At 28.1% G+C, this 27,346-nt stretch overlaps 4 protein-coding genes across 4 annotated transcripts in view; 1 reads left to right on the forward strand and 3 right to left on the reverse strand.

The window, feature by feature from the left end:
• Window positions 1–3,539: 3,539 nt before the first annotated feature.
• Window positions 3,540–8,607, reverse strand: zuc (Mitochondrial cardiolipin hydrolase zuc). The gene is made up of 2 exons (XM_016065708.4): window positions 7,887–8,607; window positions 3,540–3,809 (listed from the first exon to the last, which is right to left on the reverse strand). The coding sequence occupies exons 1-2, from the start codon at window positions 8,374–8,376 to the stop codon at window positions 3,568–3,570; spliced, it is 732 nt and encodes a 243-aa protein (XP_015921194.1). The 5' UTR covers window positions 8,377–8,607; the 3' UTR covers window positions 3,540–3,567.
• Window positions 8,608–11,612: 3,005 nt separating this feature from the next.
• On the reverse strand, window positions 11,613–12,693 carry LOC147812072 (uncharacterized). The gene has a single exon (XM_087161815.1). The coding sequence runs from the start codon at window positions 12,473–12,475 to the stop codon at window positions 11,930–11,932; it is 546 nt and encodes a 181-aa protein (XP_087017941.1). The 5' UTR covers window positions 12,476–12,693; the 3' UTR covers window positions 11,613–11,929.
• Window positions 12,694–15,698: 3,005 nt separating this feature from the next.
• On the reverse strand, window positions 15,699–16,699 carry LOC147812073 (uncharacterized). The gene has a single exon (XM_087161816.1). The coding sequence runs from the start codon at window positions 16,558–16,560 to the stop codon at window positions 16,015–16,017; it is 546 nt and encodes a 181-aa protein (XP_087017942.1). The 5' UTR covers window positions 16,561–16,699; the 3' UTR covers window positions 15,699–16,014.
• A 135-nt stretch (window positions 16,700–16,834) lies between these two features.
• The window catches only part of Daao1 (D-amino acid oxidase 1), a 31,904-nt gene continuing 21,392 nt past the window's right edge, over window positions 16,835–27,346 (forward strand). The window contains exon 1 of the mRNA XM_016065707.5: window positions 16,835–16,970. The gene's annotated coding sequence lies outside the window, so the exon portion shown is untranslated. The remainder of the gene's footprint in view (window positions 16,971–27,346) is intronic.

Genomic DNA, 27,346 nt, shown 5'->3' on the forward strand with positions numbered 1-27,346 from the left:
AAAGTTTAACTAAATTTGATAATATGAAAACTTCATTTGTTTTTAAGAAAAAAGTGAATGTTTAAAAAGTCAACATGTTTTGAGCACTTAAAAATAGGAGCTCATTCTCGAGACATGAAAACAAAAAATATATAAAAAAGAAAACATTAAGTTCTCAATGAAAAAAAAACTCCTTTGTTCATTTCATTCATGTCTGGCGAGTCTTGAGAATGAATGCACATTTTTGAGCACTTAAAACATGTTGACTTTTCCCACCTTCAATTTTTTTTTATTATCAAATATACATTTCTTGTGATTATTCTTTCATTTTTCAACAACTATTGTCAACTGGGATTAATTTTACCAGTTTTAAACTACTAGTAAAAATTTGGTTTTCTATCAGTTAGAGTGGAAATCATTTCTAGTCTTGATTCTGGGCATAAAAAATTTATATATGATGCTTTAATATATTTTAACTTCTTTATCTTGTAGTAAAAATTTAAAAATCTGGTGTTCAAAATTGTGCATACAATCAGATTCTTTAACCCATCAAATGTTGTCAATATTTTCTAACCTGATTTTTTTTAAATGTTACCTTAGCTAAGAGAGGGAAGAAGGTATCGGGCAAAATTTTACTTAAAATTTAGTGAAAAAATGTATTTATTATTTTTATAAATTATGTCTACATCAAATTGTTATTTTGGTTATATTTTATCAACATCAATAATAAAGAATGAAAACATGTATTCGTACATGATTTACACTGCAGAATAACGATTTAATATAGACATAATTTATAATAATTATATTTATTTTTATAAATTTGGTCCACATTAATTTGTTATTATGGTAATAGAAATAATATAGAAAATCATGTTTTGGTACATATAATAATTTACACTGCTTGAAAAAAAAAACCTGAAAAAATTTCATCAAAGAGAAATTTGTTATAACTATGTTTCATTTATTTACTTATTTTTGATTTTACAGAAATGCAAAACTCAGAAATTGATAAAGAAAACAAGTGTAGCAAGCAAGATATATATAAATATGAAATTCACTTATTCTTTAAATTAAATTTATATTTTTATAACAAAATTAATTTTACATTTATTTTTTTTAAACAAAATAGTAGCTTTTAAAAAGTAAATTAACCTATAAAAAATAGGTTAAAATTAGATTGAATGACTAACTTAATATTTTTTAAAAATGTCGTATAAAAGTTTTTTTGAAGCTCTTTCAGGTTTGCTTTCCCAGTTGAAAAATTCCCATTAATTTGTTTTGAGTACGAAGAACAGTCTGCATTTAACAAGATTCTAGTTTTAATGAGCAAAATATGTTTAGTTTTTGGTACAATGCTATAAATTTATTTTAATGCACTCTTTTAACGAGCAATATTTTCCTGGTGTTTAATGAAGGAAACATTTTTCGAATCATGGGTTAGTCAGAAATTATGAAATTGTCAGAGATTATGAAAACTATATAAAGAAAAGGCACATTAATTGTTTAACAGGACATCATTATTGCGAATTAAATCATTTTGTAAAGTTATTGACAACAGATGAAGAGAAATACCAACCAAACTGAGCACCAGGTCAACCCATTTTATTATTTTTATATTTATTTTGTAGAAGGTTTAAATATAGTGAGAGAAGTCCATGAGTAGTTGTTGAAGCATATCCGATTTCAGAATCCCAGGGTTGGGGTTTTGAACGTCCTAAACTGGTTTTGGAAAGGGCACATGGACTTAAACTGTCTTAAGAAGACAAGTGTCCAAAACCTGGAACATTGGTAAAAGGTAAGAATTCTATATGTGCAACCATTGTACATATAATAATCACAAATACTTTTTATTGCTTTAACTTAAAGGATAATAAAATAATATAATAAGAAAAGATTTGTTAATTTTAAAGCTCCATAATTCATTGATCAACAAAAGTGAATACCTTATCCCTTAAATATGAATAAATATGCTTTTAATATTGATAAATTATGTTTATGTTAATGCATAAGGATAAATAAATGCAATATTAAAAATATTATAATTTTTTTAATGAAACAAAAACTTGTCTGTTTCTTGTTCAAAAATTAACCGTTTATTTTTCACAATATTATTTTTTTCTTAATTGTGACAAAATTTGAATAAGAGGGTTTTGGACAGGAAGGTTTAAACCGTGGAATATTCTAATCTGTCCTAAACCTTGCCAACTCTGAGAATCACATATGAAAAGCTCCTGCTTGGAAGTTGTTTTCTTGATAGCATGCTTTTTATTCATCTGTTCAAAACATAAATAAGAAAAGTTTTGTCCATTCTTCAAGAAATTTTACAACTACATTTTCTTATAAGATGCAACGTATTTATAATAAATTGAGTTAAAATTATTTATTCTAAAAAGATCATAAGAATAATTAACACAAGAACTTTCCATATATTTTATACCCTAATGGTGCAAAGTTTTTTTTTTTTCTCCCATTGACTGATTTAAAACAAGGAAACCACAAATTCAATCTATTTATTTAAAAGGTTTAATCTTGGAAAACTCTGATATTAATAGAGTGGTTTTATACTTAAGCTGTTTTTATATTATGCAGTCGTCTTATCCATTGTTTGCCCATCATAATGATGATTGGCGCCCAGAGCCAATTTTAAGGATGGGATCAGCAGACCCCGAGTTGTTATAGAGCTCCTAAGAAACACTATTTCGATAATTTATTTTATTTTTACACCTTGACCAATCTGTGAAATAAAGCGTGTATTAGAGAAGATGAAAAATAAAATATTAAAAAAAAATTGGTTCAACAATATGTATGCTCCAGAGGCATCATCGATCATGGTAATAAATTGAAAGTCACAGCTTTTTACTGACTGAGTTTGAAAAAGGAAAGTTTTGTACCCATCTTCATATAGTTAGCCACATATTGCTTTAAAATTAACTCATAAACTGTAAAAATTTTCAACTGCAAACTGCCTCCCATATGAAACTGAATAATATTTTTAAGTTCAAAGAAGAAGAAAAATTTAAAAAACAAATTTCTGTTCTCTCTTCCTCTTTTTTTTTTCTTTAGAAATGCAACATATGAGTTAAGGTTCCCTCTGCACACATACACTATCTAACCAAAAGTATCCGGACACTCAGTGTAATATGGATTTAGAGTGTCCTGAAGCACAAAATAACATGACAGCCTGCACACATCTGGGAAGACTTTTCATCTGTTTTTAATAGGTGGCCATAGGACTTACATCACAGTTGAAGTGAGTGCTTGCAGTGAGGAGGGTCGCTTTGGCTGGTAATGCAACAAGTGCTCTAATTCGTGGCAAAGGTGCTCTATGGGATCTAGATCGGGGCTCCGAGAAGGCCACGTCTGTGCCGGCCTCGATGTGTGAATGGAGCAGTTATCCTGCTGGAAGAAAAATTGACCAAAATATTGCCATAGAGTTCCACCACAATAACAACCGGGTGACCGACACACCATTATGCATCCACCACAATAACAACCGGGTGTCCGTATACTTATGGCTAGATAGTGTGGTTCACTGAGAGTTGAAAAAAAGAATTAAATAGAAACAGATCTTAAATTTTTATTGATTTAATGAACAGACACATTATTTGCCTCAACAGTGGAGGAAGAAAGCTTTTCCCACAATCTCTCAAATTCTGTAACAAATGGTTGAACAAGATCTCTTTCACTGGTTACGATGAGGTTCTCAAAGTTTCCCAAGACAGCTTGATTTGTCCAGTTGAAAGAACCGTTCACTAAAACTTCATCATCAGCCACTAAAAACTTATGATGCATCCAATAAGACGAAGAGCTGCATTGAACTGCAATTCCTATAATAAAATAACATAAACAAATTCATTCCATGTAAAAAATTATTTTTATTTTATAAGGGTATAAAAAATAAGTTGAGTATCCTAATTTTTACATCATTTTGAAGATAAAAGCAAAATTAGTGGAGAAGTTTTTGAAATTGAATAACTCAGAAACTATTTGACTGATTTTGTATTCTTAAATTTTTAAATATATTCTCTTTAAAATGATGTTAAAATTTCATAGCTGCCCACATGGATAGGAAAAAAAACTAGTAGATTTTAGGAAATAATATAAATTTCACAATAATTATTGCATAACGTACTAAATATTTTACACATAGGGAATTTTAGTAATTTTTATAGTCATCAAAATAGAAAAACTGTTATAGATATTTTATGAGTGTTAAATCTTAAACTGTTTTTAAGCTGCAAAAAATTAGAAGCAAAGTTGAAAAACAGTTCGAAACCCCATGTTCAAATTTCTCTTGTTGTAATAATATTTCATTAAAAATATCTAAAATTAAAAATAAAAACAAAAAAAAATTGTAAATGAGTAGCAATAACTGAAGGGGGGGAAAAAAGTAAGTTTAAAGTGATGATTAAAATGCGAGATTCGAAACTCGCAAATATTAATAATATGGTAATAAAAATACCGGGACCGTATAAAAATTAAAAAATATTGGAATTTTGGAAACATAGCAAAAAACTGCAAAAGAAAAAAAAAAGTAAAAAGTGATTATTAAAATTTGTGATTCGAAAATCGCAAATCTTAACAATACTGGATTAAAAATCTCGCCATTTTAAATACGCCATTGAAAAGTGGAGCAACGACTACTGAAAGAACGATAAAAAATATATTGCTTGGCTTAACGGGTGAGATACACATAAACAAGGCATTTCCATAATAACTCCTATTAGAATGCAAGATACGAAACTCTCTAGTCGTTACAATATCGTATTAAAAATATCTGGATTTTAAAAAACACATGGAAATCCACTAATAGCTGCTGAAAAATTCCATTGGATTAACGATAAAATGGGTGCTAATAAATGCTTCAAAAGTGATTACTGAAACTTAGAATTATGTCATATTCAAAGAATTGAAATTTTAAAAACTTGGGAAATTCGTTGAGGTTACCACCCAAAAACTAAATTAATTTGGATTGAGCACGTTGAAAATTCACACACGCAATTCAAAATTTCCGTTTTTTTTTTAATTTGTCAAAAGCACATATATATGTACATAAAGTTTTTTTAATTTACCATGTTCAGGTAATGACGCAGGCCAGACATCTAAAGCGTGTAGGTCGCAGTTATTGCATGCCTATAGTAGATAAATAATTAAAAAATATTTTTTTGTATAGAATTATCTTTGGGTTAATAATTGTGTGCATAAAACTTTTAATTCCTTTAAAAAGTTCTCGAGATATGGCGAAATACCCAAAAAGTAAAATAACTTATAATAGAGTCCTAACTTTAAACGAGTCTCTGGAACTAACTTTAAGGGACATATTTTTTAAACTACGGCTATCCTACCTATTTCTAGAGTTAAGAATCCAAATAAATTGAAAAACAAGTATGTTTATTCAGACGGTTATGTGTTTGATTTTATAACTTAAAATATCATATGCACTAATTAATTAACATACTTTAGATTAGGTTCTCAAACCACTGAGTCCTAGTATATTAAAATCTGATGATGGAAAGTTATTGAGGTAGTAGTTTTGCTGCCGCCACATTTTTAACTTCTTAAGGACCTTACAGAACTCTTTATAAAATGAGGGTATAGTATCAGATATCGGTAGTGATGGTGAGAATCGTAAAATAAGTTTGTAAATAAGGGAATAAAACAAAGAAAATTTAGCATCTACATTTGGTGATAAATAAGTAAATGATCCCAATTGAAGAGCTTAGTAAAAGAACAGGGAGAGCAGGTTTGAACCAAAGAACATGTTTGAAAAAGTCAGTTTTAAAATGTATAGAAACATAGGGATGCTTTTTGTAAATCATGCTTATTCAAGAAAAACATGTAACCTTAATATTTGTCAGAGTGAAATGACCTTAAATAATAAAAATACAATATATATATATATATATATATATATATATATATATATATATATATATATATATATATATATATATATATATATATATATATATATATATATATATATATATATATATATACTACATATATATAAATATATCAAAATGCTTTTAAAATGCCACTTAACACATACAAAGTTTTTCAATTTTATTGAAAAGAAATACCATGAATTTTATAAAACCTTGTGATTGTTCGTCAGAATCGCTATCTTTTTCAGGCCCTCCAAATTTTTTGCAAAATGATTACCTAAGAAACTCGAACTGTGGTGTAAAAGCATTAGCCCTACAAACAACTCTTCATAAATTTATAATAGCTTATGAAAATTTGGTTTGAGAACAGAATTTTCATGCAAATGACGTTAAAACAGCTTTTAAAAAACTTTCATTTCAATTTTACTTTCAAAAGAAATTAAAAAGAAAAAATCTGTTTTAGTTGCACAGAAAACAGCCCCAAAAATTATCCTCTTGGTTGCTTAGTAACAGAGAAACAAGATGTTTTACTGTATTGTATTTCATTCAGTTTCTTTATGGTTGTTTTCAATTGTTTCACCTTCTATGACAAGATAATTTGGCATTTTTTTAAACTTTCGCCATATATATAAATCTTTATTACGACCAAATTTTTGCGAAATTTTGTCTATATCAAGGGTCAGGATACCAAACATGTAAAAAAAAAAAAAAAAAAATTTATTCATTGAAAGTACGTTTTTAAGTCTGATTTCGTAGCTTAATTAATAGTTAACACTAACTAATTAGCATATCTGAAGTCAACCCAAAGAACTATTAACATTGACACTTAGTTCGTGAAAATCCGATCATAAGAACTAAAGTTATTCCGGGTGATATTTTTTTTTTGCTGACTGTACCTTTTAATTATTAGGCACTAGCAAACAAAAGTTGTATTTTCAAGAATAAACACTGTTATTTTGGTACATGTTAGACAAAAGCTAAGATTTTGTATACATTATTAAAAGACAGGGAATCAGAACCAGTTTCTTGATAACTGATATGTTTCAATTGTAAAGGTCCAGAGTAGTCTGGAAAATTGAGCCAATGAAAAGGAAGAAGCGTCAAGGTCATGATCTCTGGTGCAGAATTTTTTGGGGGCTTTCTATGACATACCTCTCTAATACTAGCATCGTTCTGAATGATGCTTTAAAAAATAACAAATATACATGTTACTAATTTAAAATAACAGACGTGTTAACATTAAAGGAAAAAAAAAAACTATTTGGATCAAATATAAAAATTTTCTTCAATTAAATATGTAATACTTTTTTATTCTAAAGGAAAGCTGCAAGGGCGATATTCTCATCATCTTGCAGGGGGAAACAGAGTAATTATTTCCTTTTTCGCATTTCATAAATTATCATCAGATTAAAAAAAATAATGAAAAAACCCTGAAATCTGCATAATTTACTATGGAAAAGAAAAAAAAAGATTGATGGCGAGAAGATTAAAATTGGACTACTCTCTAATGTGTGTTTTCATCTTGACATTCAGTTGTTGTAACAGACAATATTTTATTAAAAATATCAGATTCAAAAGCTATGCGGAAATCAATAGTAATAACCGCATAAAAAATCGAACAAATTTCTGCAGAAAAGAAAACCAAATTTTTCACTTTATTTTTCATTATTCTCAAAAGAGAACGGAAAAATCATATGCATTTTTTTTCCATCAGATGCGCGAGAAAGACATCTTTTAAATATATTTTTGAAGAAATGATAAAATCATTCTAAAATTTTTACAGAACAGAAAGCCCAAAATTTTTTATTTCCAAAAGGAAAAATCTTTCTGCAAGAAGTCAGCAACAAGGTCCCCACAATTCTGCCCCAGGTCATGATAAGAGACAAACTGGTTCCCTCCGCCAGAAACGCTATCTTCCTTGCCTGTCAATAACCAGTTATAATAATCCCTTTTTTCAAGACTACCTGAAATGGAAAAACATCCTAATTTTACAGTAAATAAGTTTAGAACAATTACCGGCTGATCTCAGTTTTCCAATTTGTGCACCTATCATTTCGCCACCCTCTTCACCGCTGTTCTTTTCTTCTGTGATGACTCTCACGGCTACCCCTCTCTCCTCTGAGCACTGCACCAGAGAATCAGCAAGAATACTACAAGTCATCATATAAACACACACATCCACTTTGACTTTGCACAACTGAAGAACTTTCAGCAAACAGCACAGAGATGTGTCGTCGTGCGCCGCAAAACAATTCTTATTGCGACACTCGCGTCCTGAAAGAGTCCGGCGGCACACATAACCGGGATCGGGGAAAAATAAAACTTTATTTAATTGTTCAGTTTCATTCGCTAATTTGTAGCATTGAATGAGAGCATTAGTTAGGCTACCTTTTGTGTGCCTCCTTTTGAATCTTTTGTAGACTTGATAGGCGACTTCAGACAATACAGCAACGCATGTCAAGCTCACTAAAGTATTTGTGATATTCATCAGTTTTGACAACAACATATGATCAATTACAGAAATATTATGAATGTTTATTAAACTGCTCTGAAAATTACGATCTAAAAGGTCATAATGCAATTCGCAATGTAAAGAAGGATACTCTTCATTTAATGTTCGATCAAAAATTGCGGCAAATACACACAATACGACAGGATAATGGACACAAAATCAAATAGTTATTGTGTATATACGAGTACTGCTTTCAGCTTTCAAACATCACTACCATTATCCTCAGAGAGCAAAGCGCCGAAAGCTCTAAGATTCATTAATGGAAAAGTAGAGCTACAAGCTGAAGCAGAAAGCTCGTCCCACTTTTCTACAATCTGCACCCTCTTCAATTTGTAAATAAAGATCTCGAAACATATATAGCTATTAATTATATTCATAGTTATTTTTTTTTCACTCTGGAAAAGGTAAGTTTCTTCCAACCCAGAAGGAAAAACTTTTGAAAATGCAATATTAAATATTTGAAAATGGTAGAATATAATATAGTTTGGATAGAAAAAATTTAAGACATTAAATTTCATTCAATGCCTTTTAACATGTATTATACTATAAATCCCATATTATGTTCGCAATTACTAATAGCATACGAATCTTCATGACAGAACATTAAGCTTGAACACTCACATCCTAGAAACGGTCCTTATATTTAAGAGACAACAGATAATTCTAGATTTTAATTTTAAAACCCTCAATGTTTTTAACTTTCGTCATGCTCTAAAAAAATTTAACAAATGAAAGCTGTTTAAGATTATTCAAATTTTTATTCTTTGAATTTTTCAAAATCGCTTCTGTAGATCACACATTTACCTGATTAAGAAAGTGCAGCAAACATTCTTCTTAGATTGTTATCAGTGGTGTAGCAAGAGGAGACAACTGTCTCCTGACGCAGCCTTAGAGATCACCAAATTTATGTTACATAATACCCAAATCGACATCAGTATTAACAAATGAATTCACGATCAAATTGGATTTTTCATGCAGGAAAGCTCGCTGAAAGCTTTCTAATTAATTTTCTGTAGCCATTTCCAAAACATTTAAAATTTCCTGTTGGTATTTGGTTGGCTGAAATTTAACAAGTTTAATAAAAACAGAAAATTCTATTTTTTTTCTTTTTTTAATTTATGCATTGGATTGTTCTTACTAATTTCAATCATGACGTTTTTGTTGGCATAGACACTTATTTGTATTGTAATGTAATTATTTTAGAAAAACTTAAAAATTTCAATAAGTTTTTTTTTTTTAAATCTTTGTAAAGCAATCAGAACTTGAATACAATTTTATAAAAAATTGAAATATTTCGGAAAGTATTTAAATTTTGTTTAGATAAGGCTCCAAGTTGACTCCAGTCCCACTATAACTCCAAGTCCCACTATATCTTAATCCAACCCTGTCTTTTTCTTATTCTAAATTCATTTGGTGATAAATAAGTAAATGATCCCAATTGAAGAGCTTAGTAAAAGAACAGGGAGAGCAGGTTTGAACCAAAGAACATGTTTGAAAAAGTCAGTTTTAAAATGTATAGAAACATAGGGATGCTTTTTGTAAATCATGCTTATTCAAGAAAAACATGTAACCTTAATATTTGTCAGAGTGAAATGACCTTAAATAATAAAAATACAATATATATATATATATATATATATATATATATATATATATATATATATATATATATATATATATATATATATATATATATACTACATATATATAAATATATCAAAATGCTTTTAAAATGCCACTTAACACATACAAAGTTTTTCAATTTTATTGAAAAGAAATACCATGAATTTTATAAAACCTTGTGATTGTTCGTCAGAATCGCTATCTTTTTCAGGCCCTCCAAATTTTTTGCAAAATGATTACCTAAGAAACTCGAACTGTGGTGTAAAAGCATTAGCCCTACAAACAACTCTTCATAAATTTATAATAGCTTATGAAAATTTGGTTTGAGAACAGAATTTTCATGCAAATGACGTTAAAACAGCTTTTAAAAAACTTTCATTTCAATTTTACTTTCAAAAGAAATTAAAAAGAAAAAATCTGTTTTAGTTGCACAGAAAACAGCCCCAAAAATTATCCTCTTGGTTGCTTAGTAACAGAGAAACAAGATGTTTTACTGTATTGTATTTCATTCAGTTTCTTTATGGTTGTTTTCAATTGTTTCACCTTCTATGACAAGATAATTTGGCATTTTTTTAAACTTTCGCCATATATATAAATCTTTATTACGACCAAATTTTTGCGAAATTTTGTCTATATCAAGGGTCAGGATACCAAACATGTAAAAAAAAAAAAAAAAAAATTTATTCATTGAAAGTACGTTTTTAAGTCTGATTTCGTAGCTTAATTAATAGTTAACACTAACTAATTAGCATATCTGAAGTCAACCCAAAGAACTATTAACATTGACACTTAGTTCGTGAAAATCCGATCATAAGAACTAAAGTTATTCCGGGTGATATTTTTTTTTTTGCTGACTGTACCTTTTAATTATTAGGCACTAGCAAACAAAAGTTGTATTTTTAAGAATAAACACTGTTATTTTGGTACATGTTAGACAAAAGCTAAGATTTTGTATACATTATTAAAAGACAGGGAATCAGAACCAGTTTCTTGATAACTGATATGTTTCAATTGTAAAGGTCCAGAGTAGTCTGGAAAATTGAGCCAATGAAAAGGAAGAAGCGTCAAGGTCATTATCTCTGGTGCAGAATTTTTTGGGGGCTTTCTATGACATACCTCTCTAATACTAGCATCGTTCTGAATGATGCTTTAAAAAATAACAAATATACATGTTACTAATTTAAAATAACAGACGTGTTAACATTAAAGGAAAAAAAAAAACTATTTGGATCAAATATAAAAATTTTCTTCAATTAAATATGTAATACTTTTTTATTCTAAAGGAAAGCTGCAAGGGCGATATTCTCATCATCTTGCAGGGGGAAACAGAGTAATTATTTCCTTTTTCGCATTTCATAAATTATCATCAGATTAAAAAAAATAATGAAAAAACCCTGAAATCTGCATAATTTACTATGGAAAAGAAAAAAAAAGATTGATGGCGAGAAGATTAAAATTGGACTACTCTCTAATGTGTGTTTTCATCTTGACATTCAGTTGTTGTAACAGACAATATTTTATTAAAAATATCAGATTCAAAAGCTATGCGGAAATCAATAGTAATAACCGCATAAAAAATCGAACAAATTTCTGCAGAAAAGAAAACCAAATTTTTCACTTTATTTTTCATTATTCTCAAAAGAGAACGGAAAAATCATATGCATTTTTTTTCCATCAGATGCGCGAGAAAGACATCTTTTAAATATATTTTTGAAGAAATGATAAAATCATTCTAAAATTTTTACAGAACAGAAAGCCCAAAATTTTTTATTTCCAAAAGGAAAAATCTTTCTGCAAGAAGTCAGCAACAAGGTCCCCACAATTCTGCCCCAGGTCATGATAAGAGACAAACTGGTTCCCTCCGCCAGAAACGCTATCTTCCTTGCCTGTCAATAACCAGTTATAATAATCCCTTTTTTCAAGACTACCTGAAATGGAAAAACATCCTAATTTTACAGTAAATAAGTTTAGAACAATTACCGGCTGATCTCAGTTTTCCAATTTGTGCACCTATCATTTCGCCACCCTCTTCACCGCTGTTCTTTTCTTCTGTGATGACTCTCACGGCTACCCCTCTCTCCTCTGAGCACTGCACCAGAGAATCAGCAAGAATACTACAAGTCATCATATAAACACACACATCCACTTTGACTTTGCACAACTGAAGAACTTTCAGCAAACAGCACAGAGATGTGTCGTCGTGCGCCGCAAAACAATTCTTATTGCGACACTCGCGTCCTGAAAGAGTCCGGCGGCACACATAACCGGGATCGGGGAAAAATAAAACTTTATTTAATTGTTCAGTTTCATTCGCTAATTTGTAGCATTGAATGAGAGCATTAGTTAGGCTACCTTTTGTGTGCCTCCTTTTGAATCTTTTGTAGACTTGATAGGCGACTTCAGACAATACAGCAACGCATGTCAAGCTCACTAAAGTATTTGTGATATTCATCAGTTTTGACAACAACATATGATCAATTACAGAAATATTATGAATGTTTATTAAACTGCTCTGAAAATTACGATCTAAAAGGTCATAATGCAATTCGCAATGTAAAGAAGGATACTCTTCATTTAATGTTCGATCAAAAATTGCGGCAAATACACACAATACGACAGGATAATGGACACAAAATCAAATAGTTATTGTGTATATACGAGTACTGCTTTCAGCTTTCAAACATCACTACCATTATCCTCAGAGAGCAAAGCGCCGAAAGCTCTAAGATTCATTAATGGAAAAGTAGAGCTACAAGCTGAAGCAGAAAGCTCGTCCCACTTTTCTACAATCTGCACCCTCTTCAATTTGTAAATAAAGATCTCGAAACATATATAGCTATTAATTATATTCATAGTTATTTTTTTTTCACTCTGGAAAAGGTAAGTTTCTTCCAACCCAGAAGGAAAAACTTTTGAAAATGCAATATTAAATATTTGAAAATGGTAGAATATAATATAGTTTGGATAGAAAAAATTTAAGACATTAAATTTCATTCAATGCCTTTTAACATGTATTATACTATAAATCCCATATTATGTTCGCAATTACTAATAGCATACGAATCTTCATGACAGAACATTAAGCTTGAACACTCACATCCTAGAAACGGTCCTTATATTTAAGAGACAACAGATAATTCTAGATTTTAATTTTAAAACCCTCAATGTTTTTAACTTTCGTCATGCTCTAAAAAAATTTAACAAATGAAAGCTGTTTAAGATTATTCAAATTTTTATTCTTTGAATTTTTCAAAATCGCTTCTGTAGATCACACATTTACCTGATTAAGAAAGTGCAGCAAACATTCTTCTTAGATTGTTATCAGTGGTGTAGCAAGAGGAGACAACTGTCTCCTGACGCAGCCTTAGAGATCACCAAATTTATGTTACATAATACCCAAATCGACATCAGTATTAACAAATGAATTCACGATCAAATTGGATTTTTCATGCAGGAAAGCTCGCTGAAAGCTTTCTAATTAATTTTCTGTAGCCATTTCCAAAACATTTAAAATTTCCTGTTGGTATTTGGTTGGCTGAAATTTAACAAGTTTAATAAAAACAGAAAATTCTATTTTTTTTCTTTTTTTAATTTATGCATTGGATTGTTCTTACTAATTTCAATCATGACGTTTTTGTTGGCATAGACACTTATTTGTATTGTAATGTAATTATTTTAGAAAAACTTAAAAATTTCAATAAGTTTTTTTTTTTTAAATCTTTGTAAAGCAATCAGAACTTGAATACAATTTTATAAAAAATTGAAATATTTCGGAAAGTATTTAAATTTTGTTTAGATAAGGCTCCAAGTTGACTCCAGTCCCACTATAACTCCAAGTCCCACTATATCTTAATCCAACCCTGTCTTTTTCTTATTCTAAATTCATTTGGTGATAAATAAGTAAATGATCCCAATTGAAGAGCTTAGTAAAAGAACAGGGAGAGCAGGTTTGAACCAAAGAACATGTTTGAAAAAGTCAGTTTTAAAATGTATAGAAACATAGGGATGCTTTTTGTAAATCATGCTTATTCAAGAAAAACATGTAACCTTAATATTTGTCAGAGTGAAATGACCTTAAATAATAAAAATACAATATATATATATATATATATATATATATATATATATATATATATATATATATATATATATATATATACTACATATATATAAATATATCAAAATGCTTTTAAAATGCCACTTAACACATACAAAGTTTTTCAATTTTATTGAAAAGAAATACCATGAATTTTATAAAACCTTGTGATTGTTCGTCAGAATCGCTATCTTTTTCAGGCCCTCCAAATTTTTTGCAAAATGATTACCTAAGAAACTCGAACTGTGGTGTAAAAGCATTAGCCCTACAAACAACTCTTCATAAATTTATAATAGCTTATGAAAATTTGGTTTGAGAACAGAATTTTCATGCAAATGACGTTAAAACAGCTTTTAAAAAACTTTCATTTCAATTTTACTTTCAAAAGAAATTAAAAAGAAAAAATCTGTTTTAGTTGCACAGAAAACAGCCCCAAAAATTATCCTCTTGGTTGCTTAGTAACAGAGAAACAAGATGTTTTACTGTATTGTATTTCATTCAGTTTCTTTATGGTTGTTTTCAATTGTTTCACCTTCTATGACAAGATAATTTGGCATTTTTTTAAACTTTCGCCATATATATAAATCTTTATTACGACCAAATTTTTGCGAAATTTTGTCTATATCAAGGGTCAGGATACCAAACATGTAAAAAAAAAAAAAAAAAAATTTATTCATTGAAAGTACGTTTTTAAGTCTGATTTCGTAGCTTAATTAATAGTTAACACTAACTAATTAGCATATCTGAAGTCAACCCAAAGAACTATTAACATTGACACTTAGTTCGTGAAAATCCGATCATAAGAACTAAAGTTATTCCGGGTGATATTTTTTTTTTTGCTGACTGTACCTTTTAATTATTAGGCACTAGCAAACAAAAGTTGTATTTTTAAGAATAAACACTGTTATTTTGGTACATGTTAGACAAAAGCTAAGATTTTGTATACATTATTAAAAGACAGGGAATCAGAACCAGTTTCTTGATAACTGATATGTTTCAATTGTAAAGGTCCAGAGTAGTCTGGAAAATTGAGCCAATGAAAAGGAAGAAGCGTCAAGGTCATTATCTCTGGTGCAGAATTTTTTGGGGGCTTTCTATGACATACCTCTCTAATACTAGCATCGTTCTGAATGATGCTTTAAAAAATAACAAATATACATGTTACTAATTTAAAATAACAGACGTGTTAACATTAAAGGAAAAAAAAAAACTATTTGGATCAAATATAAAAATTTTCTTCAATTAAATATGTAATACTTTTTTATTCTAAAGGAAAGCTGCAAGGGCGATATTCTCATCATCTTGCAGGGGGAAACAGAGTAATTATTTCCTTTTTCGCATTTCATAAATTATCATCAGATTAAAAAAAATAATGAAAAAACCCTGAAATCTGCATAATTTACTATGGAAAAGAAAAAAAAAGATTGATGGCGAGAAGATTAAAATTGGACTACTCTCTAATGTGTGTTTTCATCTTGACATTCAGTTGTTGTAACAGACAATATTTTATTAAAAATATCAGATTCAAAAGCTATGCGGAAATCAATAGTAATAACCGCATAAAAAATCGAACAAATTTCTGCAGAAAAGAAAACCAAATTTTTCACTTTATTTTTCATTATTCTCAAAAGAGAACGGAAAAATCATATGCATTTTTTTTCCATCAGATGCGCGAGAAAGACATCTTTTAAATATATTTTTGAAGAAATGATAAAATCATTCTAAAATTTTTACAGAACAGAAAGCCCAAAATTTTTTATTTCCAAAAGGAAAAATCTTTCTGCAAGAAGTCAGCAACAAGGTCCCCACAATTCTGCCCCAGGTCATGATAAGAGACAAACTGGTTCCCTCCGCCAGAAACGCTATCTTCCTTGCCTGTCAATAACCAGTTATAATAATCCCTTTTTTCAAGACTACCTGAAATGGAAAAACATCCTAATTTTACAGTAAATAAGTTTAGAACAATTACCGGCTGATCTCAGTTTTCCAATTTGTGCACCTATCATTTCGCCACCCTCTTCACCGCTGTTCTTTTCTTCTGTGATGACTCTCACGGCTACCCCTCTCTCCTCTGAGCACTGCACCAGAGAATCAGCAAGAATACTACAAGTCATCATATAAACACACACATCCACTTTGACTTTGCACAACTGAAGAACTTTCAGCAAACAGCACAGAGATGTGTCGTCGTGCGCCGCAAAACAATTCTTATTGCGACACTCGCGTCCTGAAAGAGTCCGGCGGCACACATAACCGGGATCGGGGAAAAATAAAACTTTATTTAATTGTTCAGTTTCATTCGCTAATTTGTAGCATTGAATGAGAGCATTAGTTAGGCTACCTTTTGTGTGCCTCCTTTTGAATCTTTTGTAGACTTGATAGGCGACTTCAGACAATACAGCAACGCATGTCAAGCTCACTAAAGTATTTGTGATATTCATCAGTTTTGACAACAACATATGATCAATTACAGAAATATTATGAATGTTTATTAAACTGCTCTGAAAATTACGATCTAAAAGGTCATAATGCAATTCGCAATGTAAAGAAGGATACTCTTCATTTAATGTTCGATCAAAAATTGCGGCAAATACACACAATACGACAGGATAATGGACACAAAATCAAATAGTTATTGTGTATATACGAGTACTGCTTTCAGCTTTCAAACATCACTACCATTATCCTCAGAGAGCAAAGCGCCGAAAGCTCTAAGATTCATTAATGGAAAAGTAGAGCTACAAGCTGAAGCAGAAAGCTCGTCCCACTTTTCTACAATCTGCACCCTCTTCAATTTGTAAATAAAGATCTCGAAACATATATAGCTATTAATTATATTCATAGTTATTTTTTTTTCACTCTGGAAAAGGTAAGTTTCTTCCAACCCAGAAGGAAAAACTTTTGAAGGGGATATTATCATAACTACGGCAAGTTGGCGAAGAGTCGCCGAGGAAGGAAGATAACGTTTCTGGCGGAGGGAACCAGTTTTCCTCGAATCATGACGTTTACGCCTCTTCCTTCTCATTGGCTCAAATTCCCTGACTACTCCTTAGAACTTATCGGTTAAGATATATCAGTTATTAAGTAACCGGTTCCGATTTCTTGTTCTTAAAGAACGTATACAAAATATTAGTTCTTGAATAACGTACGGTGTCAGTTCCTAAAGATTAAACACACGTTTTGCAAACGTCTTATCTAAAGTTATTAATCCTTTTATTCTTTTTTTTAAAAAAAATCTGTTTGACTCAAAATTAATGAGATAACATTTGAATAATAATTTTAAAAAGTCTTATAATGCACCACAGTTTCTTTTCTTTGTTTCTGAAATATAATTCATATTTGATTTAAAAATTTTATTCATTTTTCAATAGGATGAAGATTTAAATGAACTATGCATTTTTCAATACAAAATGCGTTTAAGATGGATCTGAGGAAAACGTTTCTAAGAAAGCTTAGACATTTAAATGTTTTACTTTAACCTTATTTTTATTATTTTTTAATTAGGATGAAGATCTTATGGCAATTACCTTAAAAGTTTGCAATTTCAAATGTAACGAAATTTTATAATGTATTTTTATTGCAATACATTACTTATTGCTTTTATCGCTAAATTCAGCATTTCAGATGCGTAATTAGGACGAAAAGAATAGATTAAATTTTCTTATTCCAAATGCATAATAAAAATTCTTCACAATGAAATACATATTATTACGCTAATAATGAACTATGATAGATTTGAGAAATGAGTTAAGGAAACACTTTATACATTCAAAATAAACAGTACAGTCAAATTAAACATTTAATCAGAAAAAGGTGATAATTTTCAATTGGAAATATATATAAGAAATTATTCACAAAGGAATCGATACTTTTACGCAAATAATAAATTAAAATAGATCTCAAGGAATAGACCTGAGAAAGCAATTAATACATTTAAAGTGCTTTACTTTAACCTTATTATTTTATTCATTTGTTTACAGTTTCAAAAGTTATAAAAGTTTAAAAAAAATATTTATATATATTTCATTATCATACGCAGCACTTTACTTTAACATTGTTTTCTTTAAATGCAATTTCAAAAGTGATAAAGTACAAGAACCAAGTCTTATTTCATAATTATACGACTAAAAAAGAGAGCAATTTCTTATAACATTACTAAATAAGATATTATGTAATAGTATAAGAAAAAAAAGGAATGGTAGATTCAAAATAAATAATAAGAAAATCTTCACAGAAAAATCAATATTTTTACATAAAAAATAATTAATTGGAGAATATCTTAGTAAATGGATCTACAAAAGCAAATTATACATTTAAAATAATTTATCCTTAGAAGGCAACAGTGAACTATTTTGTTAATAAGAAATATATTTCAGATATTTTAGTATATAGTTTTAAAAACTTAAATAAACATGTATTATAAAATTAGTTACAGTGTCTTGACATAAGTCAATACAGTGTTTCTTTGTTTCTTCAGTTTGATTATACCAACCTGCACTTTAGTATATATAAAAGTAAAATGTAATTTACATTTTAGGGCTCTAAGAGAACTTTTGCTGCTTTTATTTGTTCTTTAGCATTTATGTTATTTTTAACCTAATTGATTTGTTTTATCCATCATGAATGCTTGCATCTTAAGAAATATCTGTAGTTGATTTATAGAGAAAATTACATTGTCAACAATCTCAACTTTCATCATAATAAACAACACTTAAACTTGAAAAAAAGTTGTTCGCAAAAGTATAATACTAGTACTAGTAATACTAGTTTCCATTGCACGTATTTCAATTATAAATTTGGAGTTTAATTTTAAAAAAAACTATAACTTTAAACGCGATAAAAAGATTTTGTTAAAATTTAAATCAAATCAGTAAAAAAAATATTTCATTTATCTATTTAATTATTTTTTTTTAATTTTTTTTTACTAAGAAATTGAAAATAAAAAACATTTCTGAGAGAACCCCAAACAAGTCAATACAATCAATGCATCAGAATACGACATCAGGTCAATGCTCTTCCCAGTCATAAAATTTTAAAATTAAATTCCAGCTTAGAGTTTAAGATTAGAACTAAAATCGAAAGATTTAATTAAAATTATTACTAAATATTGCAAAGAGAATTTTGTGTTTTAATATTTGTGTTACATGATCTTATAAAAGCACAAAACACATGATCTTATGAAAGTTCTAACACATGATCTTATAAAAATTTGCAAAAAAATCCCCGAATCATTTAATGAATATTTTCAATTCTGAAACTGTCGTAATATTTAAAATGAATAAATAAATAAAAATAAAAAAACGCATTGAGTTCCATGTTTCGTTTTAAATGTAACCAAGTCGCTAATATGGTAATTATCATTGTTCCTGACATATATAACAGAAATTATTACTATCTCTAATTTTTTTTTTCATTTTCATATATCATGTGTTAGAGGCGACAAGTATCATGCGTTACACCACGTCCCGTAAAAACGAATGAGCTTTCTTTTCAATAATGTTAAAAGTCATATTTTAAACATCTCGTAACATTAAAGATTTTTTAACAAAATAAAATAAATTAGCATCCCACTTTTGTGAGACATATTCCAATAATCAAAAACTTCAAACAATAATATTTAATGACATATTAATCTTTTCTTTAAGAGACGAGTTTCATAAGAAACATTTCATTCACTTGTGTAACTTTTTTTAAATTCCTCTTGACCTTACATTTCTTTAAAGGAAATTTTAAGATGTTTTTTTCGTTAAAATAAATAAATAAATAAAATCTTCAAAGTCAGCCGCTATTTTATAATAGAGAGGGGGAGAAACAGTTTTTTCTCATTTTTAGACAATGACAAAGGAGAGAGAAAGGTAAGTTTATTTATTTTTATAAAACATTTTTTATTTACCCATTTCTTAGACAGATATTTGTTTATTATGATATTAAATATGTATTTAAGATTTCTATTCCCTGATGTATTTTTAACGTAACTTTTCCTTTTCTGCATTTTTAGAAATCTTATATTGGGTAAAATAATGTGTTAAAATGATTTTTCCAAATTCGAAGCTATGAAGTTCAATGAGTTCAAATTTATTATTATTTTATTACATAGAAGCGAACTGAAAATTGCTTGAACAGTATCTGATGTATCAAAGGCTCTAGGATGAAAATTACGTCTGACGATTCGTATGCATTGCGTATCCACTGTAGTTATAATTTATTATATTACACGTAATAAGCTTTCCAAAAAGAGTGGACAAAAAAATCTGAGAAAATTGTGCAGTACTTTCCCAAAAACCAGGCAAATTTTAATTCAAAAAGAGAAGTCCGAATATATTCATTAACAAAGATATCAATACAAGAATGAGTCTTTTTATTTAGTATTTATGGCTCAACATCTTTATCAATAACACTGTTAGAAATGTTTTGTTATTCGTCTCAAGCTATAAAGTCAAAAATCTGAAGGAATGTTTAGTAAGAAAAAAGAGTATGATTTTGCGTTTTAAATCGTGTATTAAATTATTTGCACCTGCAGTGATTAAATTGCATATCTTACATGTGCCTCTCAAAACACGGAAACTGCATCTTAGTACGTGTAATATTTTGTCCTACTAGTTTTTATTAATGAAATATATCTTTGCTGTTATAAACTGTCAATTAAAATGAACAATGATGTGTTAATAAACATTAAAAATATATGGATAAGCTATCTTATTAAATCTACAATACAGTAAGTAAAAATCCAATTTAATATATATAAAAAACTTATTTAATATCTATGTATCGGGAAATTAAGCTTGTTTTTCTCTTGTTTTAATCTAGCCATACAGCGTTATTGTAAGTTCCAAAAATCACAATCATATGTGATGCCTTCAACTAGCAAGCAACATTATTTATAACAGAAGATTTTCGATTGCAACAGCTAAGAATACAAAAGAGGATCAATTTCTTGATTTCAGAGTTGTAAGAAAATGTAGCTGCACCACAACTAATAGCTAATATTCTACAGAATTTCTTAACTTCTTATTTGAAATATTCTCGAGCAGCATGACAAATAAAATTTTTTGTTTTATTCCACTTACGAGTAGTGTCTTATTTTCCACCCCTATTCTTATTATCAGGGGTAATTGTGAGCCCAATTAAAAAATCCTGAAAATTTCCTGAGTAAAATCATTAATGACGCATTTCAAAAAATTAATATCTTTATAAATTTAAATCATTGATATTTTCACAACGTGAAAGTCAACATAAATTATATGCAGCATAATTTAAATTAATAATTATGTATTTAGTTTACTTTTATCTCTAATCACATTTATTATTCTACCAGAAAAAATATTTACAAATGAAAGAGATGCCAAGAATAAATTCTAGTTCTAATATTTTTAAATAAAATATACAAGAATTTTTATACATAAATGTGATCGATGATTTCTGTAAACTTCTGGACTGTGGATTTCCTGATCGCAAATAGCGAAACATCTGGAAACCCGGATTTTTTCCGGAGCACATTCATCTCTGTATTATTTTCAATTTAAAAATAGAAAGAGAGAGAGGGAGGGGGGTTTACTTTAAATAGTTTGTAAAGAGAGGCTTGAACTAAGCAAAGTATAATAAACAATAAGAGAAATTATGCTATGTTTACAAATATTTCGAATAGTCGAAAATAGTATTTTTTATTATTAAATAAAATGCAACTTGCAATTTATTTAAATCAGTAATTTTGACATGAAACTCAGGTTATATATCTTAATGATTATAATTTAGCTCATCTCATTTGTAATCTTATATAACAATTATAAGTTCAATTTTTAACAATCTACATTGAACTTTTAGTTATCTATTATCAACCAACAACCATAAATTCCAAGGTCAGGGCTTTATTGCTAACATCCGCTGTAGCACTTTCGTCATGGTGCAGGGATTAGGTTCGCAAGTACCATATGATTAATGGATGGGAGGTATTCTTTGTGTGTTCATTGATAAGATTTGGTTTTGAAATAGTCAAATACTATATAAATATAATACACCATTTCTCACAATATATTTAATAATTCCTTTAAAATGTCCATTATAAATGGCAAAATTTCCTATAATTTAGATAGCTTTAGCAAATTTCTTTTTCTCCATAAATGCTTATAAAAAGTAATGCTTGCATTAAGCTTTCATTTTTATTTAAAAATTCTATCATAAATTTTTTATTTGAAACTTTCTTCATAACCACTTATCATCCCACTAAAAATTAAGCATGCCTAATAATATTGCGATCCAGTTGCAGACAATAGATTCAGACTAAAGGCATTTGATTTATATGTAAGCATAAGTAACTTGAAATGTTAATATTAGACAGTTATATGGGTGATTCTTTGGAAACATGACAATTAGAAGAAGAAAAATTTCAAATTTAAAATCTTCAAAATAATCATTTTTTTTTTGTTCATTTATTTAGTTCCATTTATTAATATCTTACAGACCGCAGTGTAGTTTATTGAAATTTGTTTAAGGAAAAATATTTAATTGGTGTAAACAATTAAATCTTCAAATAGAGCAAAATTAGTTGCAAAAATGTAAAAAAAAAGCTTTTCTTAAAGTTTATAAATACAAAAATCAAATAAGAGCTAGGTCGTAGAGAGAATTTGTAATCTGACTTTCCTAACTTTTCAATAAATTCTGCATTCAAAATAATCATGTCTATAAATCGGAATTGTAAAAAAATTAGCTCAACTCCGATTATGAAAATGATTTAGAGGAATGTTTATAATCATGAGGATAGAAATATTACTTTTATTAATCTTACTACAATCGTTTAAATTATTACTTATTACAAAATTAATTTATAATCTTTAAACGTTTTTGAGCCTATTTTTTTTTTACTAAAATATTAAAAAAGCACACATAAAGCTATTGAGACTGAGGGACAATCTAGCTATTGATTTCCTGGAAACAGCAAAACGTTATGATTAAATGAAAATAAATAATATTAATTGCGAAAATATAAATCACCTTTGAGATAAAAAAAAAAGGGGGGTGAGGGAACTTAAATGTTTCTGTTACTTTTATTATTCTTTGTAATTCATTCTATTTTCACTTTCAAGGCGATCTTTCAAAACTATTTCGTATTTTTACAAACTTTAATTCCTGATTTTGATTATTTTAAAATTAATATTGTCTATGGAGCTGTAATTATTTCTAAAAGCATAAATACATTACAAATAACAAAGTTAAACGAATATCTTTTAGATTGATAGGTTCATATCATTGACGCATAATTAAAAATATTTTTTTTTTTGTAAAATTACTTACTTTTTAAATAATTACATCCTAATACACTTTTATAATTAAAAATGTATTTATAATTATGATTTCATGTCAATCCATGTTAACATTTCACCAATTTTTATAGCAAATAATACATATTTATAAAGTATTTAATTAAATATTTAACAAATAAGGTATCCTTCAGCTCATAAAATTCCTAAGTCAAATTTATTAAGCTAAGTTCTAAAGGTAAAAATTAAATTTAATGTATCATGGTTAGTTTCCTTCAATATTTATTACAGAATCAGCTTGGGTTAAGACATTTATTTGTTATGCGTGACTGTGCATTAATATTTTTTACAAATGCATGTCTTGAATCTAAGATTAAATGAAAATTTCAATATATTATAGGTCGGTGATTGGCTTTCTGAAAAATTTGGAGTCGAAAATTTCAACTACCAACTCTACAACTATGGTTCGAAAAATATGAAAAACTGTTTTAAAGATAAACTAAATATATAAAACGATTAATTGTAAAAAAATGTATTAAAAATTCCTACATGGGTTTTTTAAATTTATTTTTGGAGAAAGCATAAATTATTAATAGAATAAACTTTATATTGAGAAGAAAGAAGAGTTAAAATATCTAAAAAATATAATTGATAAAAAAATTGACTTTTTTATACTAAGAAATTTATTTGTAGTATACTCTATTAAGACGGTTAACTGTAATTAGCATTTTTTCCCAATTTTTTTTATTATTAAAATCTTTCGCACACTTATCTCTCACTTCCTTTATGTTAGTCAATAACTATTTTAAAGTTGCTTAAAGTTAAAAAATTAAAAAGTTGAAAAAAACGCATGAAATTTTATCTTACTTGCTGCAGGGTTCCCACGATCTGGAAAATGTTTCAAAGTGGTCGCAAATGTGAGATAAAACTAGATATTTTAAGCAGTTAAAAATATTTAATTTAAAGGAAATATATATTGGTGGAAAAAATAACTCAAGAATCGAATTTACGAGTGAAAGATAAATTTAAGCATTTTTCAGTAGTCTTGAAAAATTTTAGCTATCACTCATTCATTATTTCCAGTTTTTTTTATTTTTTTTTAAGAGTTTCATTTAATATAAAATTTAATTATAATCATTTAATAGAAAATTCTTAATTGTATGGTGGAAATAATAATAATAAAAATAAGGTTGAAAAAATATAAATAATAGAAGAAATAATAATAAAAGAAATAAGGCTTTTCATACCTTCAAAATTTGACGTAAATCAGGCACTTATGCACCAGTAATAAAGTCGGACATTCGTTGATCATGAAATATCGATGCATTTCACTCAATGAGATAGATATGAATAACTCTGTATCAATTTGCCCTTTACAACACTATTCTTAATATGCTTGCAATAAATTTTACTTATAAAGTTTTTTTTTTCTTCAATAACCGTACTTTAAATTACTTTCAGATAGAAAAATTTAAATAAGAGAAGTTATTTAAAAAAATATAACACAATGAAAAACTTTTAAAAAAATACCATAAAGCTTCAAATTTAAACTACTGAGTTCCACACAAAATTTTCTCCACCCTCATCCAAAGAATTCGAAATTCCACATTTTTTATTAGATTTTACAGTAATTACAATTCATTTTATGTAACATAAATGCGAGTGAGTACAATGTGGAATATTTTTAACTAAAGAAAATTTTGCAGATACTAGACTTAATAGTTTTTTTTTCTAGACTTAATAGTCTTTATAGACTTAAAAAAAAATTTTTTTCATATTTTTTCGTTTTAAAAATTTTCTTATTTGGTTTTTTCAGCAGTCAACTTATACACCTGACATACCAAAAATTACAAGTGCGCAATCAAAAATATAGCGGGTCGACTTACATAACTGGTATATACAATATACAGAATATTATATTTTTACAATTGGGTAAATTATGTTATAAATCTTCATTGTAGTCATTAAACTTATGGTTATAAAAATAACACTTGCTAAGATTAATTTAAATCATAAATGTATAGTTTAATATCATAAGCACAGAAGTTTCGAAATAGGCTATCTTACAGAGCGTGTAGATACGTTGATCAAAAAATGACGTTAATAAAGTGTGACAAAATAAAGATTACAAGTGAAGCAGGATGTAATGAATGCTATTCGGGGGTAATTGTGAGCCCAAGTCAAAATTCAAAAAAATGTCGTGAGTTTAAAAAAGAAAACAAAAAAAGAAAAAGCGTAAATTAAAACAAATGTAAACAAGGTTTTTTTTCCTTTTTCTCAACATTTCTGAGTTTACTTTTATATTTAAAATTTTTATTTATATTTAAGAGTTATATTTAAAATTTTACACATACCTATACCATTTACACATACCTATGATGACCATGAGAAGTAATTAAAATTTACAAATATGTTTTTCTGGAGTTTATGATTGTAACAACTAATTACTGATAAAAAATGAATATTTATCATGAATATAAGCTTATAAAGTATCTCTCTGGCTCTCCCTTACAAACAAATGAAAAAAACTGTGTTTTTAAGTTCCACCTTTGAAAATTTGATTTCCGGAAACTTCTGTGATCAATGATTTTTTGAAACGTCTAGACCAGTGATTCTCAACCTTTCTTTTGTGGCGGCACAATTTTAACGATTTCGAAATTTGCCGGCACACAATAAAAAAAAATTAGTTTAAAAGTTGTTTACTTACCTATAATACACTGTGTTAAATAGTTAGTGATAATAATTTTGAATGTGAAATAAAATAATATGTACAACAAAAGCACGTTTATTAAGAGATAATTATTTCTTTCGACTAATTTTGTATTAGTTGGTAACAGTTATTTATTTTTTTGCTAGTTATTAATTGTTAACTTGTTTTCTACAGTTATTAACTGTTAGTTTTTCTACATTGCTATTTTTGTGTGATTTCTTGTTAACTAGTTTTTTTGCTAATTAATTGTTAGCATGTTTTTTTGTTAGTTATCCTTTGCTAATTCACTTTTATAACTATTAATTGCATAGCTTGCTTTAATGATTAGCTTTTATTTCCGTTTGAAAATCATATTTAGTTTTCTTTCTTTTGTTAATTAATAATTTTAATGGTCATTAAATTTTCTACTTATTTCAACATTTTTTGAAATTGCCATAGACAATTTAAATTTAAATGCTTCCTTCTTATTTTAACTTATTTTGAGATTGTCAGAGACAAGACAATCGATGACAAAGATTTTCACGCTGTTAAAGTCCGGAAAAATTGTAAAAGTATATATATATAATATTATGTATATATATATATATATATATATATATATATATATATATATATATATATATATATATATATATATATATATATGATATTATACATAATGTTCACTTTTCTTTAATTTAAACTTTACTCGTAATAAAAAAAAGCCTTTTAATTTTTATTGTATCATTTCTAATATTTGGCGACACATTTTAAAAATTTGGCGGCACACAAAAGTGCCGCGGCACAGTGGTTGAGAATCACTGGTCTAGACCTTCGATCTCCGGAAACTTCCGGAGATCAAAGATCACTCTGTTAGCGAAAAATCCGGATTTTTTTCCGCAGCACAATCAGCCCTGACTATTAAAATATTTTTATCTAAGAAAATCAACTTCTGGAGTCGACTTGCTAAAAAAAGAATTATTTACTGATTTGATAATAATAAAAAACACGGTATTTTAATCTGTTCCGAAAATAACCAAACAATTTGTCGATTCGGGAAAATCTATTCAGCTTCAGTATTTTTCATTTTGGAAAAGCTATGAGTTTTGGAATTATTGGCTACACCTGAAGTTTAAGCACATCATAAATAAATGCTAATAATTAGGCTAATAATATGATAATAATTAAATGCTAATAATACGTAGCGGGTCCTAAAACTTGGCTGGGTCCAGTTATTCAAAACTAAACAGAAAAAAAAAAAAATCTAGGTGTATATATGTATAAACTACAGACGTAACTTAT

Source organism: Parasteatoda tepidariorum, chromosome 4 (genome assembly GCF_982258835.1).
Source record: "Parasteatoda tepidariorum strain Cologne lab strain chromosome 4, Ptep-v5.0, whole genome shotgun sequence".
NCBI lineage: Eukaryota > Metazoa > Arthropoda > Arachnida > Araneae > Theridiidae > Parasteatoda > Parasteatoda tepidariorum.